General features: G+C 44.3%; 1 protein-coding gene across 1 annotated transcript in view; it reads left to right on the top strand.

Moving 5' to 3' along the window:
- The first annotated feature begins 991 nt into the window (after positions 1–991).
- Positions 992–15,796, top strand: part of LOC120506988 (peroxidasin homolog) — a 48,132-nt gene continuing 33,327 nt past the window's right edge. The window contains exons 1-3 of the mRNA XM_039719129.1: positions 992–3,169; positions 3,383–3,614; positions 12,990–13,061. Of these exons, the coding sequence (XP_039575063.1) occupies positions 3,451–3,614; positions 12,990–13,061 (236 nt within the window). The 5' untranslated portion in view covers positions 992–3,169; positions 3,383–3,450. The remainder of the gene's footprint in view (positions 3,170–3,382; positions 3,615–12,989; positions 13,062–15,796) is intronic.

The raw sequence follows: 15,796 nt of genomic DNA, 5'->3' as shown, positions 1-15,796 counted from the left end.
GTTATGCAATTTCAACTTCATTAATAAGTGCTTATCAATAAATTTAGTAAAGACTTTTTAGCCTTCTTAACATGGCTTTGTTGTGGTTGGAATACTTTGTAGGTGAGTGCTTATTTCCATAATGGGAGCTCAAGACACAAACAGCAGAAAAATGCTTAACAATATGGTGCAGGTGCATAGTTTTAGATGAACTCCTCAGAATGTGTTCTCTCAAACCTGCCCAGATGTTGAGTTGCAAGCCTTGAGGTAATGCAGCTGTGCAGATGAATTTTGGGATCAGCAGACACAGCACTGATGTAGATTTAATGTGGCAGAGTGGTTAAAGAGTGGGCTTTGTTCCCTGGCTGTTTGACCTGTAAATAACAGATATCAAAAGATGTTTCATCCATTTCTGTGCTTCACGGATTGCCTGAACCAGCGTGTCAGGAGTTTGTTCTGTGCATTCTGAACTGCAGCTCCCCTCTTGTCCCCTGGGCTCTGAGTGTTTAATCAACGTGGATTTTTAAGAGCGAATGTTCAAGGCTTTCATTTCTCCAGTATTGAGAACAATATTTTGGTTTCAGCTGTGCTAGGAGTCTGATCATAATAGCAAATACAGCTGCTGCTAATTAAATGAATCTGTTAACCTTTATTCCATAGGATAATTGCCTGTCTGTGTGTTTCTTCCTGTCAACTGTGTGTATGATAAATGTCCTTTTCCCAGCTATAACAGGAGATTAGTTCAACGTTAATGTTTTCCTTCACGTGATATGTGCTGAAAGAAAATCCTTTTCTGCTTTGGAAAGCCGTGGGTGTGTCATACAAATGGCATTGAGGAAATTAAACTTGTCAGATGATGTTTATGTTCACTTCATTGTAAAACATAGAACATCACAGTTCCCTGGGGTATAGAGGGGGCTGGTCCCCTGAGGGAAATCTTTCTGCTGAAGAAAAAGGGACAGAAGGGAGAGTTAAAAATAAAAAAACCAAAGGGTGAAGGGGGAAAAAAATATCTGAGCGAACCCACCCCAACTTGCTTACTACAGGTGTGAAAAGCCTGTGTAGCAGAGGCTGGAAATGCTGGAGCATGGGACGCAAGGGTTGACATCATTCCTGGTGTTCAGGAGACAAGTTTTGGTTCTTGCTCACAGATGCACACTCCTTTTTAAAGAATTTGTCATGTTGATGGAAAATAAGACAAATTAATATGAGAGTAAGGGGCCTGGGATTGCTGGTGTTCCTTAACCCTCACCAACATCCTATTTATCATGAGGGGAGATGAGCAAGGCAGGAGAGAAGTGGTGAAGAACTGCTGCCCAGAAAATGTGTGGGTTGCAGAACTTGCCTTGCACTGAAACGATTCCCCATGCTCTGTTAACTCTGCTGGCTTGGCTCAAGATCCCATTCCTACAGAGCAGTGGGCAAATGCCCCTCAATCCATCCCAAAGCTGCTCCCCACAGCACAGCTGGACTTGAAATGCAATTCCACAGACAGGACTCATCCCACAGAAATGGGACTGAGCCCTGGCCCAGCTCTCCTCTTTGCAATACAAATAAAAAGGGATTTCTGTTGTTGTTGTTGCAGAGGGTTGGTTTCCAACTCAGTTTATGCAGCACAGAGGCAGAAAGCAAAAGCCTTCTATTTGCAGAGTGGCCAGGTGTGCCAGGGGAAGGGATGGCTCCAGAATAACTGACACATCGTTTGGAGAGAGGGATTTTTATTTCCCAGCTTTGCAGAACAGCTCCTAGCAGCCATGCTATGCTGTCCTAGCTTTGGAAGGCTAGTGGGCTTTGGAAGGAGCTGATGTGGGAGCAGTGAGGCTGGAAGAACACAGAACTTCAGTCAGGAAGATTTTCACATAACATGCATTGCCTGATGCACATGGAGGATGTGCTTCTAAAGCACGCAACGCCTCAGGAATTAAAAGGTGTCCTATTCACCAGAGCAGTCTGGTTTCAGCTGCCAGTTGTTGTATGAAGGCTGAAGATGATAATTTGGCTTTTTACAACCCGTTTTTGTGAGCAGGGTTGGCCTGGGTTGGGTTGGGTGGCCACTAGAGGACACTCTGCCCAAAACCATGAGTTCAGTGAACTTGCTGGGATTTCCAAGTGATGCCAGGGCAAACAAACAGCCGACTGCCTGAGGGCTAACTGCAGAAAGCCTGCAGGATAATTCTCTTTTATAGCTGGACAAACGAGTTCATGTTTTACCTTCCATAGCATGAAATTTTAGGTGAAACCCCAAACCCAAGGCTCTCCCCAAATGCTCAAGTGACAGAGAATCTGAACCAGGAAGGTTTAAGTGTCACTCTTGTCTCCTTTGCCACATTAATTATTTTGTAATGTACAGGACAAAGCAGATGTGCAGGTTGGTGGGAAGCTTTCATTTGACCTGCCAGGTTATGTGGGATGGTGCTGTATTAGGAACTCCTCAATATAAATCCTAATGTGTGTTAATGCCTCCCTTGTGCTCAACCCATACATTTAGGATATTGTGTAGTAATAGACTGAAACCTAAAGATAAGCTGTTTTTACTGTTGCTTCTTCATAAAGATAATTTATTCAACTGGAAACAAATCCTGCCTTTTGCATCTCAAATTTATCTTCCAGTGGGGGGAAACAAATGGAGGATTGCATTCCCTACAATTCTAGCTCAGCTGATTTAATATTTTTTACCCCTCTTCACCCCTCAGTTGCCTTGAATTTCTCAAAAACATTTTTCTAATTGACGTCCCTGTTGAAAGAAATTGCACTTGGTCAAAGACCTTTGAAATGAATCAGCTTTTACTCTGCCTGAGAAACTTTACAGACTCCAGGGTGGGGTTTTGTCTTTATTTGCAGGTTATTTATCTCTGTTAGTGATCTCCCTTTTAAAATCCCTTATCTGTTACATCCCATGCCCACTCAATGGTTGGAGGCATATTTTTGCTTGATGTTGTAACTACATGTAATAGGAGACAGCCTCTATCCTGAAAGTCTTACAGCACCATGCATTTGACAGGCTGTTAGATAAATCTCTCTCTTTAGTTTGCAGACTGTGCTAGGGGAAAAAAAAAAAAAAAAAAAAATTGACATAAAAATGTTGGCCCTGCATCTTTTGCATCCCAGCTTAGCCCTGGACCACGAGGTCATTTTTTGGTTGCTGTCCATGGAGGTGCACTGTGCTTTCAGACAGATGCCTGAGGAGAAGGTGAGGAGTTAACTTGCTGTTTAAAAGAAGCAACAAGGCGAAAATAGATCCAAAGGAAGAGTTTGTATTTCAGCGCCACAATTAGAGAGGGGTGGGGACAGTGTGATCTCCAGTGATGTGCAGAATGGCAGAGAGGGTGGGCGGTTGGACTGTCAAACTGCCTTAATTTAATTGCAAACACATGCTGATGAGTCCCCTCCTCCTGGACCTCAGGGCTGGGAAACTTTTTTTGTCAGCTCCCTGCAGCTCAGAATTGAGGCAAATACGCTCCAGCAAACACCATGCTGATCAAACCTTCAGTTCTTGGAGGCTTTTTGTATTTTCTCCTCCTGCCCGGTTTCTCCTGCTCCTGCCCCAGCCGCTGCCTGTGCTTCAGGACTACAGTGAGATGCATGCATCTGATGTTGGAAACCATCCCCGAGATCCCGCCCCAGACAAACATTCTGTGAGTAACCACTTCATTTTCCTGCCTTTCTTACCTGCGTGGTCTTTAAAAAGAAGGAAAAAAAAGGCAAAAAGGCCAAAGGCATACTTTATATCCTCTTTGCCCCCCACAGAATTATCAGCCTCAAGCCCAGACAAACATTCTGTGAGTAACCACTTCATTTTCCTGCCTTTCTTACCTGCGTGGTCTTTAGAAAGAAGGGAAAAAAAAAGGCCAAAGGCGTATTTTATATCCTTTTTGACCCCCACAGAATTAACAGCCACAACTGTTTTGTGCTTTTAAAACATGAAACAGAAACTGCTGCTTCTGGCATCAGTTAATTGCTGATGGGACAATCAAGGGAATTGAAAAATTTAATGAGAGTAATTCCAAGCAAGCACTGGAAGACAGTTTTGGGGAATCAAAGGTCAGAAATGTTAAACTGAGCTTATGGAAAGGAACACAGTTTGCATTTTAGTAGGCTTTGTGTATGGGTGTAGGGGAGAGAGGAAATAGAGCAGCTCAGGCTTTTGTCTCCAGTGACACGAACACTTTCCTTATATATACAACACCATTTCAGTACTGAATTTCTAAGTACTGTTTTTCCACTTTCTACTTGAACTGTTCAAACCAAAGCTGAGGCTTATTTGGAAAGTAACAGCTGTGGTAACTCACAGACTACTTGAGAAATAAGAAAGTGAGGGAGCTGGTGGCTGAATCCATTCAAACAGAAGAGGGGAGGAAAAGGACATTGAATTTTTGGAGACTCCTGAAGAGCTCTTACTGATAGGTGCAGAAGAGCACTTCCCTGTGGTTCTAGACTAATCCTAAATTTAAAGGTGGCTTTAAGATGCAATGACACTTGACAAAATCCTTCCCTTCGTGCTACTCTTATCTGATCCCTTGTCTTGGATGACCATTTTTTGTTAGTAGTTGGAAAGACTTGTCAAAAATGAATCTTCATGCTCATCCTCCCTAAACTGCTGCCTGTTGCAAAACCTTTCCAACTCGAGTTTGAGCAGCTTTTTGCTTATAACAAGCTGACTTTTATCTCAGCTGGCACATCCATACCAGCATTCTCCCATGAACATCTCACTGATATTGCTAATGCACTTTCTCTGCTGGCAGCCAGAGGAACATGCTGTGGCCAGGATGCTGGCATTCCACTGCTGCCATCCAGGTCTGCTTTGGTGGGTGGAGACCACAGAGGTTCTTGCATTGGTGGCCCACAGGATGAGCTCTACGCTTGCTGCAGCTGCCAAAGCTTTCTCACTGCCTGGGCTGGTGCTGGAGTGATTATTTGCAGTGTGACCCTGCTCAGTACTCGCTCACTGGGCAGTGCTTATGTGCCCTTACCCTGACTTGCAGCATCTGATTCTTCACACTCTTACCAACCTTTATCTCCCCCTTATTCCCCTGCATCTTGAAATATTAAAATATTTAAAGTACCCTGACACTGATTTTAGCAAAGTGTCTTGTTCCTCCTAGTTTAAACCCAGATTTTATTCAGGGAAAGGTTTGTTCCATTGGCTGAACTGAGGTATTTCTGAGATCATTGAAGCTCAATTCCTGTTCTCTGTTTGAATGAGGCAACATTTGCTGTCACAGTGAAGCCTGAGTGAGTTTCTGCTAGAGATCCTTTGAGTGCAGAGGGAGGGAAGTTTACTGAGTCACCAACTCTTTCCCAGTTCTGCAATGGTGTGTTCCCTCTGGCAGCAGCACACTTCATTTTCTGCACCACCTTGAATGGAAAACTGGCTTTTAAAACATTAAAGTAGTATAGGTGGGAGATATAAAACCTGCAATATTGCAGAGGATGACGACTCTTCATGAACCAGTACTTTTTAAGGTGATTTAACCATTTTATCCTCTTTTACTACTGTCTGCATAATTATAAGCAAACTACATATTGTTGATCATAGACATAAAGACAGATGAGCCTGGTGAGTGCTCTCTGTTGGCAGATCATGAGCCTTTGTGTGGCAAGGAAAAATCCTGACTGTCTGGCTATCTTGAAGATCTAATATATGCAAATGCATTTCCCAGCCAGCATCCCATTTGTATCTGTTATAAATAGCATTTCAGTAATTAGACTTTTCTTGAATTGTGGAAGATCAAGGAATGCTTCTTAACCAAGCCCTGACTCCTCCAGCTTTCTGGTATGTTAGTGTTTCTCCTGGGAGAACCCTTGTGTCAGACTGCACAGTTGGAATTATAGCAAGAATAGTCTTGATCACGGAGTTATTCTGAGCAGAAAATGTGGGATTGGGATATTTTCCACAGTTAATCTTTGGTGTGAACAGGGCTGAGTCTGTGACTGCAGCTCCAAACACCGATCCCAGGCTCCAGCTTGGTTCCCTCGAAGAACAGCTGCAGCTTCCAGATGGAGTTTGCTTTGAAGTTGGGAGTTTGGGACTTTCTGACCTCCATGACTCCATGCCATCCTCTCTAAGAATCCTGGAAGAGTGGGGAGGTCTCCTAGCTGGCACAGGCTGTGCTTCACCATTGGCAGATGGCCCCTGGGGCTGCAGCCAGCTGGCGGCACTCGGAGCCGCCCATCGCCCTCTCTGAGCGATGCTGGGATTGGCATGGGACCAGCTCCAGGATTGATGAGCTGTTACTGGCTCCTCTTGGGTCGCCATTTCCCTCCTCCCTTCCCAATCCCAGCTGGGTACAGCTGAGGATCTGGCCCCAAGTCTGGTTTTAGCAGTAGACTATTTATCTTTGGTAATGGAGGCTGCTTGCTTTATCCCGAGCAGAGAATGGGATGGCAGGAATGACTACACGTGTACAGATAAGCCATAAAAATTCATGGTGTAGAACTGCAAACGTATTTTGGCTGGTGTCTGTTCAATTGGAACATGATTATCCAGATGTGATCTGCTGGTTACTGCTGGGATTCAGGCAGTTCTTCCAGCCAGCAGCCAAGGAAGGGAACAGCTGTGGAACATACACTCTGAAAATTTCAATAGGTCTTTAACCTTAGCAGCCATTTGTTCTGCAGTGTGACATTTAAAACAATAAACTTTGAAACGTGTGGACATGAGTAGAAGAAATCCATGGAAAGAAGTTCCCCTCTGGCTGGCAGCTAATGGATTGCAATCCAATTATCCATGGGTTATTCTTCTTTCTGCATTATGCAGGGCACATAATGAATGAGTACTGCTGGAGAAACATAGCTGAGGGCACAGGGCAGGATCTGGGATCTGAGCACATGGCTGGCTTGAACTGAAGGTGACCCAGTTGTTCACAGACCTGGTTGCTAATTGGGCAGTGTAAGCATGGCCAGCTGGACAAGTTTTCTTTCCCTTCCTCGTTGTGCTGCTTTTGGTGCCTGCTCAGCTCCTTTCTTCCTCCTGCAGGAGGAAGGCTGGAGTAGGACAGGGTGTAGCTCTCTTAGTCTATTAATAAGCACATTTTGAGAAAGAATTTTATACATTTGTTGGGGAAAGGTTTACTGAGCAAATGAGTTCTTGGAAATGCTGCTCTGTTTGTGGTCTCTGTCGTGTGTTTTGGGTTGAAGAAGGGATTACTCATTTCCTCTGTGTGTGATAATCTTATATACAGCCATTAAATGCACACCCACACATTCTGCATGTGCCAGGTAGAATCTCTTTCTGACTTCTTTCACTGCAGTATTTAATCCTTTTTAAATCTTCTAGAGGTGACCAAGAATATTATGTTCTGTTTTTAGAAGTCTCTTCATTGGCAGGAAAATGAGGAGGGAAGGTGTTTCAAATATATTTTCCTTCTAGAAACATTCCAGCATCTTTTGATGGAAGCATCCTAAGTCTTGTGATTGTAGCTACCTTAACTGTTTAAAAAAATCCTGTTTTCACTGAACTTCCCAGTGGTTCAGCATCTGGTTCCCACTTGAGTATTTGTATTTTTGTTGCCCTCACCACATCCCTCTCCCTGTAGGACACCAGGACTCTTTCCTGTTCTCTTTAAGGAGAAGTCAGTATTTTTTTTGGTGAAAGAATGTGTGTATTCTGGGTAAAAACTTTAATGATCATGCTCTTAAAAAAGTGGAAGACTGACACTTAAGCTACAGGAGATTCAGTATTAAAGTGTTTATTTTACTTTCTCTGAATCAGGGTCAGAACATACTTCAGGAGGAGGGAAAGTTTTCTTCCTTTGATGTGGCTTGGATAAATGGTGCAAAAGAATGATGCATTAGGTTGAGAGAGTCGTGCTGCCAGGAATGCCCAAGAATAGACTCAGCTGCTTTGGGTAGGATCAGACCCTACTCTTCATCCCACTGCTAATAAATAATAGCTCAAATTATCTAGCATCGATGAATTCAGCATCTTTTTATATAAACTTCCTACTTGAATATGTGTTCAGGACCAAAACTATGTTTTGGAGGCACTCTTGTCCCTACCCTTCCTGGAAAGAGCTAAAGGTATGCCAGGTGGTATTTGAAATGATCCCGCCAGGAATAAGGCACCAGCAGAGCCCTCCTGCCCTGGGACTGCCTTTCAGGCACAGCATTCCCAGCATGGGCAGAAAAAGTGACATCAAACCAGCTTGGTACACTGGCTGCAGGATTATGGTCCAGTTCCTGCCCCAGCTGATGCAGAGGGAGCCCTTTGGAAAACCTGGCTTCTGTTTGTGGGAGCTGGAATCTTAAAAAGCTGGGTTCAGGAATGCCTGTGGTAATTTTCTTAATTAAAATGTAGTGTTCCTGAATCTTTAAAATAAGTGATGTGGCAGTGCAGCAGGGAACCACAGCCTGTTCTGCAGAGTGAGGCTCCCTGCAGCTGCTCGCTCTCCACTGCTTCAGCCATGATCCCATCATTTCATTTCCTTGTATCTCCATGCTCAACATATTTTCTTTCCTCTTCACTCTTTGAACAGTCAAATCTTGATGTTTTAAGCTGGTAAGGCCCAAAATAGCCAGGACCTGGAAAATCCCCAGCCCTGAGCCTCCCCATGGTCTCCTCATCTGCCTCGCAGATCTGGCAGGGCTCAGCTGTCCATGTAAGGGGTTCTGGGATGAAGGCTGTCATTTATTAAAGCCATTTGGGGACTCGTGTGGGACAGGAACATTCCTGAGTTGGGGAGCTGATGACAGTGAGTCTGGAAGACTTCATTTCCATCTCAGCAAGGCGGTTTTCCCTTCCTGCCAGGACTGGAGTGGTTTGGCAGGACTGAGGAACCTGCAGAGCTGACTCTGATGTTGTGCAGATAAATGTGAGGAACGAGCATCTTTCTGATAAATGTCCTGGCTCTTCTTGTATGGTGGAAAATAGTCTTATAGGATATTTTTATAGGATATCTTTCACGCCCTCCCTTCCTCTGGAGACACTGGGAGGAACTTCAACATCTTATCTCTGTAAAAGCACCTTTGCTCTCTGTGTCATTGTTGGTGGTGATTATGTGGCTGCCACTTTCCAACCAGTTCTGGGCAGAGCCCTCAGCTTCACTGCTGTGCACAGCATTGGGAGCACAAAGGATTCTTCAATGACACAAACCCAGTAATTTCCACAGAACTGCAGTAAAATGCCTCTTGTAGCTAATTATCTGCTTAGTTAACATAGTAATACATGAGTCTGTGAAAGCCTAAATAGATTAAACAGAAGTGGAAGTTTCTTGTAAAAGCCATTGATTGCTTTATGTGCTAATCACTGATAATTATTTAACAGAAGGCTTGCAGGGATGATTGTTCTGATAGCAGCTGAGAGGCTCAGACAGTGTAATTCTGTAAAGATCCATTTCCCCATCCATGTGCAAATTCTGGCATTCTTTGTAGTCTCTGTCAATAATCCCCAAATTCAGAAAAGGTGACTGATTTCTACAGCACATCCTGGATTATCCACATATTCCAGGTCATTTTCCTGTCAAAGCATGAGGGCTTGGTGAGATTTTAAACTGAGACAGTCAAACTGGTGTTGTCCAGAGGGATCTGTGTTGGGTGATGCTGCTGTCCCAGGCCTCCACTCTGTGTGAAGGCAGAAGGGGATCCAGAATCCTTTAGCAGCAGCTGTTCCTTGTGGGAAGGTCATTTGTAATCCCAGACTGCCACCCTTGAGATCGTGGGGGAGAGTTAAATCACGAGGGATTATTTTTCCCCCCATTTTTCAAATTCCCAGGTGGAAAGAAGTGGGCAGGAGGGAGGGAGCCCAGCTGCTGTGGCGTGGGGCAGCTGGGGGCAGCTGCCCTGGGAGAGGCTCCGTGGTGAGTTCCTGTAAAAACCACTTTTGTTCCTGAACAGGAACGTGAATTTCCAGAGTGAGTGCCCTGGGAATAGAGAGGAACAAGTGTTTCAGTGTGAGAGGAGACAAACTCTGTGGGGAATGTTCTCAATCAAACACTTGCAAGCCAGGGATTCCCAGTGCAGCCCTTCCCTGCCGGCGATGCTTCGGGCTAAGGCAAGATCTGCAGTGAAAAAGCCAAGGATGAGCCAAAGTATTGGGGTTTATATGGTAAAGAGGAATATGTTGGTTCCCCTGCATGCCCAGGGACATTCTTTGCTGTGCAGGGACATCAGCACTGGTACCTTTTATTGCTGCCTGGTCCATGCTCCAGGGCAGGATCCATCTACCTAAACCATGTGTGGATAATGCCTGTCTCACCTGAAGTGCACTGGGTGTTTCATGAGCCTTGCTAATTGAGATATTTAAAAAAACCTCTGAATCTGCAGTTTCAGTCAGTGGCTATTTGCCCTTTCTATTTGTAGCAATTTCCTGCCATAGTTATTTTATCTATGGTTAAATAAGCAATTTCAGTTCTTTTCATTGTCATGTTTTCTAGACTTCATATCATTCCCATTGCTTTATTTTGGATTCTCTCCAGTTATTTCACATCATTCCTTGAAATGAAGTGCTCAGAGAAGGGATGCAGTGTTTCTGTTCCATTTTTGTCTGTGGGGAAAGCTGTTGCCCTTGTGATGGAGAGCAAACCAAAAAGAACTTTCCAAAGGACTGAAAGATAGCGGGGGTCCAGAGAATGATCTAAAGGCCTTACCTGGAATAGAACACAGAAGAAAAATTAAAATATTTCATTAAAATAATGAGCTAAGCTTTATTACCTGCTCCTTGGGGGTGGTGTAGTTTAAAAAGAACTCTAGTTCTGTGTAGTTTAAAGGGCTGCAGTTGTCTTCATTCATTAAAACACTCAGAGCTTCTTGTCCCTACCTGCAGCCTGTGACCTGAAGTTGGATTTTACATTTCACTCCCTGCCCCTGGTGCCTTCCCTGAGCACGGCCAGCCCCAGCCCTGACCCCTGTGTGCTCCTCCCATGTATTTGTAATGTTCCCCATTACCTGCAGCCAGCTGCCTGCACTAATTACAGGGCCCTGTACAACCCCCCAGGGCAGCAGGGCTGGTGTTTGTGCACTGCAGGCCATAAATCAAGTTTTAATTTCTTCACCTTTTTTCCTGGTCTGGCCTTTCCTGGTTTCCTTTTAACTGTGCTGTCACTGCTGCCAGGGTTTGATTGTGTTTGGCTTTATAGTGGCAGCCATTGCCTGGAAAAATCCATAAAGATGTCCTCAAATTCACATTGCCAGGGAAGAAAGATACAGAAGTCCCTCCGAGAAGAAGGGCAAGAAATGCACATTTGAAGCAATGCAAGTTAAACCAAAAAAAAAAACCTGAAAATGTCAGAGGTGATCCTTTGGGATCTGCAGCTTGCAATGGACAAACAGAGAAGGTGAATTGCAATTAGAAATATTGGGGGTTTTAAATATTCTGAAGCTGTATTTGTTTCTGCTCTCTAATTCTTCTCTGTGCAATATTTACCACTAAGAGAGGTGGAAGATTTCTTTCTACATTAGACTTTTGAATCCTTTGGTCGAAGTGGAAAAGTTAAAGGAAAAAAACACAACAGAAAAACAACTTCTGCTGACCTACGTGCTATTGCATCCAGTGATAATAAAGGGGTAACAAGGCAGAGATTTGATATTTCAGTATAATTTAATTAAAACTGCCTTGCATTTTCTGCCTAAAAAGTAAGAAAATTTATGATGAAATTTTTAGCATAGAATGCCTACATTTTGCAAACTGTTAAAGAAATGTTACATGTTGGGGTAATGGTTTTAAACTGAAATAAATCAGGTTTACATTAGATATTAGGCAGAAAGTTTTTACTCAGAGGGTGTTGAGGCCCTGGCACAGGGTGCCCAGAGCAGCTGTGGCTGCCCCATCCCTGGAAGTGTCCAAGGCCTGGTTGTATGGGGCTCTGAGCAACCTGGTACAGTGGAAGGTGTCCCTGCCCATGGCAGGGGGGGCAGAATGAGATGAACTTTAAAGTCCCTTCCAACCCAAACCAATCTGTGATTCTATGATTCCATGATCTTAAAATAAAATCAGCTTTACCCATTGTAAAGTACATTTTACATTTACGTTTACTGAGTACTTGCTCCAAGCTGTTTCATCCCCCTTGGGTCCTCCCTGTCAGTTTGGGGCTACCTACAATGACAGCACCTCTTTCTAATTTGAATTTTATAAATGCCACAATTCTTCTTGATGCCTCTCTCAAAACAAGTTGAATTTGCAACTATTTGTAGAATCCTTGTTTTAAACTCTGCCTCCAAGTGGGACTTCACCACCAGAACGGGCAACTCGTGCTTTTTCCCTCTTAAAGAAAATGCCCTTAAAAGGCTGCCTTAGCATGAATAAATAGCTGTGTATTCCCCAAATGTGATACATCAAGCAGTGCAGGAGAAAAAAATCCACTTCAGTGTGTGCTTTGGACAGAAACTTGCAGCAATCCCAATTTGTCAGCTTTTGTGATTTGTTATAATACACTGGGCCACGCAAGGTGCCAAACCAATGCACATTCCCTATAGATGTGTTTATCCTTGGTTAACCAGGTTAAACCACTTAGCTCTTATTTCATTATCCCATTAGCAATCCAAACCCCATGGTTTTGGGTTCCAAGCTGATGTAGTTCCATGGGCAGCCCTTGAAATTTGCCAGAATCCCCTGGACTCCAGTAATTCTAATTGCAGTTGGCACACATCTGAAATGCAGGCAGAGATAAGCTGTTGTAAGTCTTGGAGCATTGCAGAGCAAAATGGGAAATTCTTATTGTGTGAGGTTATTTGAGCAGATTTAACCATTGTAGGGCAAACATAGTTTTAGTAGGGAGCTAAATTATGGGTCCACGTGATGATGTGTGTTCCTCTACAAATCAGGATGGGATGCAAGAGTAATTTGATGTGAACTTGGGGTGTTTTGCTGCAGACTCTTTTCTGGTGCTCATGGGAACAATCCCTTGAGTCCTTTTAGTGTCTGGTTTTCTGTGGAATTAGAATAAAGAATTTTATAACTATGGCTTGTCCCAGATTTTGCCTGACTTTGCAGACAAGAGCAGACCCCAGCCATTGTCCCCACTCCTTCTCCACTCCCTTTCCTGGTCTAATGACTTGTTTATACCCTCTGCTTGTAGAGATTTACGCTTCAACCACATCAAGGAGATACGACCTGGAGCCTTCAGAAGACTCAAGAACCTCAACACACTGTAAGTTGCACTCCAAGGATATCCATTTATTGCTAGTACTTTCCCCTAAAATGGCTTAAAGTTGGCCTTGGGCTTTTATTTATTTCAGTCAAGTTGTGCATATCCAGACAAAGTTTTATAATTTCCTCTGTTCCACCCTGTGTCATGTTTCTTTTTTTAAAAAATGTGGTGTTTAATAATTTTCATTTTTCACAATTAAACTCTCTGTTTAACAATAAAATATGATGAGCTCTAGCACTGAGGATGTTTGTGCACGTGTGCTTTTACAGTAGCCCATAAAAGAAGTTCTCACTGGGATCAAGACAGTGGAGGGGTGGGTTAAAATCATCTTCCTTTCCATGGTCTCCTCTAACTCATGAACCACATCAGTTGCCCTGTGTGAGTTCCACTGAGCATCCTTCAAATGCCATCTTTCCCCGTGCCTTGCCCTAGAAGAGGTGCCTACACCTACCCTACTCCAGGTAGGAATGGGGGTAGAAGGTTGCCCCTCCCTCCTTGTATCACACTCCCATCACTGCACACACTGCTGCACTAACCAGCTTCTCACCCTTCCCCAAGGAAATCCTGGGAGCTCTGCTGCTGCTGGCTGCTGCAGGGCTGAGGGCTTGGAGACAGATCTGAGTGCATCTGCACCCCACAGGCAAGGAGCTGCAAGCACAGCAGCTCCCAAATCACAACCAGGAGCTGTGTCAGCACAGCTCTGTGCTGGATGCACTTGGGCTGTTGAGACTCAGATGTAATTACTTGAGCTGTGACATGGTGCTAACAGCCATAGGATTTCCAGGTCCAAGCTGAAATTCCTCAGTGAGGCAAAGCAGCTCCTTTGGGAACCTGGCAGATGTTCATACAGTCATGATCCCAAATGGTAACAGAAATTCAGGTTGTTTTTTTTCCTCTGGCCTTGAGCGATCTGAAGTCCCTGATCCTGTGGAGGAAGAGCTGAAGGAAGGCAAACCTGGGCAGTAAGGCATTCAGTCAGCACTAAGCAGTTGTAGGAAAAGTGGATTTACAGCAGGACTCTATTATTGAGACCTGCTGAAGCGTTATCTTGGAAAAATCAGCGTTTGCCAAAGATCCTTCCACTCTGTGTGTGGGGCTGAGTGGCCAAGCCATGAGTGCAGGATGCTCCAGAGCACCCTGGCTGTGGCCCAGGACAGGTGGCCATCAAATGGACCGGTCAAAAACTTTACTGCCACTGATCTGTTCATCCAGAACAGCCCAGGTTAGTCTCTCAAACAGCACTGTGTGCTACTTAGTTGCCAAAAATAATAGGGGAAAAAGGTTGCTTTGGATGGATTTCTGTCATTTGAGATAGGGTCAGATACAGTGGGAAATGAGAAAAAAAAACTATCTAGAGAGATAACAGAGTCCAAATCTGTAGGGTTTTGTCTTATCACAAAGCTCTGCTGAGTTCTCTTGATCTCCAGCCCTGCTCCTGCACCCCTGGAGCTCTCCTGAGTGAGGAAACAAAGGGTTCCAGATGATGTCATCTCAGAGTGCTGCAGGCAGATGTTTGGCAGCAGCTCCCAGGACCACCAGGAGAGCTCCAGCAGAGCCCTGGGGAAAACGAGGATGCTGGCAGGGCTTCACTGGGACAGAGGCTCCACCCAGCCTGCTGAGCTTTGTGAGGGGTCCCAATTCCTGCCCTGCCAGCTCCTTGGACCAGGCAAGTCTCTGACCCCTGCAGGACTTTTTCTTCTGACTCCTCCACTCTGTGCAGAGTAGGTTCAGATAGAGCCTGGCTGAGGGAGAAAGAAGGACCTGTCTCTCTCCAACACCTGTTTGTGCTCCACAAAATTCTCCAGCTCTTTTTCCTTTCTGTCTCCACACTCTCCTGGGCAGAGACCTCAAGGCCAGCAAGTCCATGAGCAGATATTAGAGGGAATAGGCAGGAAGGCAGTCCTGGCACCCCTGAGCTCATGATTTGGGATGCCAGGGCAGGAAGGGCAGTGTGTTTTCACAGATGGTGGGGAGACACTCCTGCTTTCCCTAAAGAGTGTCCCATGGCCATTGTCAGAGCTGGAATGCTGGACCAGGTGAAACACTGCTCTAACAAAATACTGCATTTTTATATTTGGATTCTGAAAATCAACCTGATTTGCCACGGAAACCTTTCCATTTAGATAGATACTTTTAATACTCAGTTGTATTTCCTGGTCTGGCCAGCAGACTGGAACATTCAGTTTTTCTCACTCTTGCAGTAGTTAACTCCCACGGCTCAAGAGTTTGATAACTGACTGAGAGAACATTGGACCACACACTCCTGAAGGAAATTTCTCTCCAGGAACTTTGGTTTGTCCAATTCCCACATCAAAACTGACAAGAGCTGAAGAATTTTCTGGTGTTTCTTAGATGGTAAATTTTGCCTGAGGACTTAGATAGCTTTTCAAGTGATAAAGAGAATAAATCCTTTAAAATGCTTGACAGATTTCCCGGGAAAATTTGTACAGAAAATTTGAAGTGAGAGGTTTGGAGGATAGAATAGCTCAGGTTCCATGTGCAAAGCTCTGAGCTTGCAGCTTTCTGCTATTGAATTTAAATAAATCTTCCATAAGCAAATAAATGTTTTTAAAAGAGCTTTTCCCACTAATGGCAGAGGAAAGTGACAGATTCTGGTGAAGCTTCTGTTCTCTATCTCCTTTAGGGCAGGATAGCTGTTCTGTGTCCAAGTTTGACAGTTTATAAACCACCCTGAAAAGGAAACCTTTGTAGCCTGTGTTGGATGCAGGGAAATG

This window comes from Passer montanus, unplaced genomic scaffold (assembly GCF_014805655.1).
Source record: "Passer montanus isolate IOZ18808 unplaced genomic scaffold, ASM1480565v1 scaffold41, whole genome shotgun sequence".
Classification (NCBI taxonomy): Eukaryota; Metazoa; Chordata; class Aves; order Passeriformes; family Passeridae; genus Passer; species Passer montanus.
This window is presented reverse-complemented; position numbering and strand designations above follow the sequence as displayed.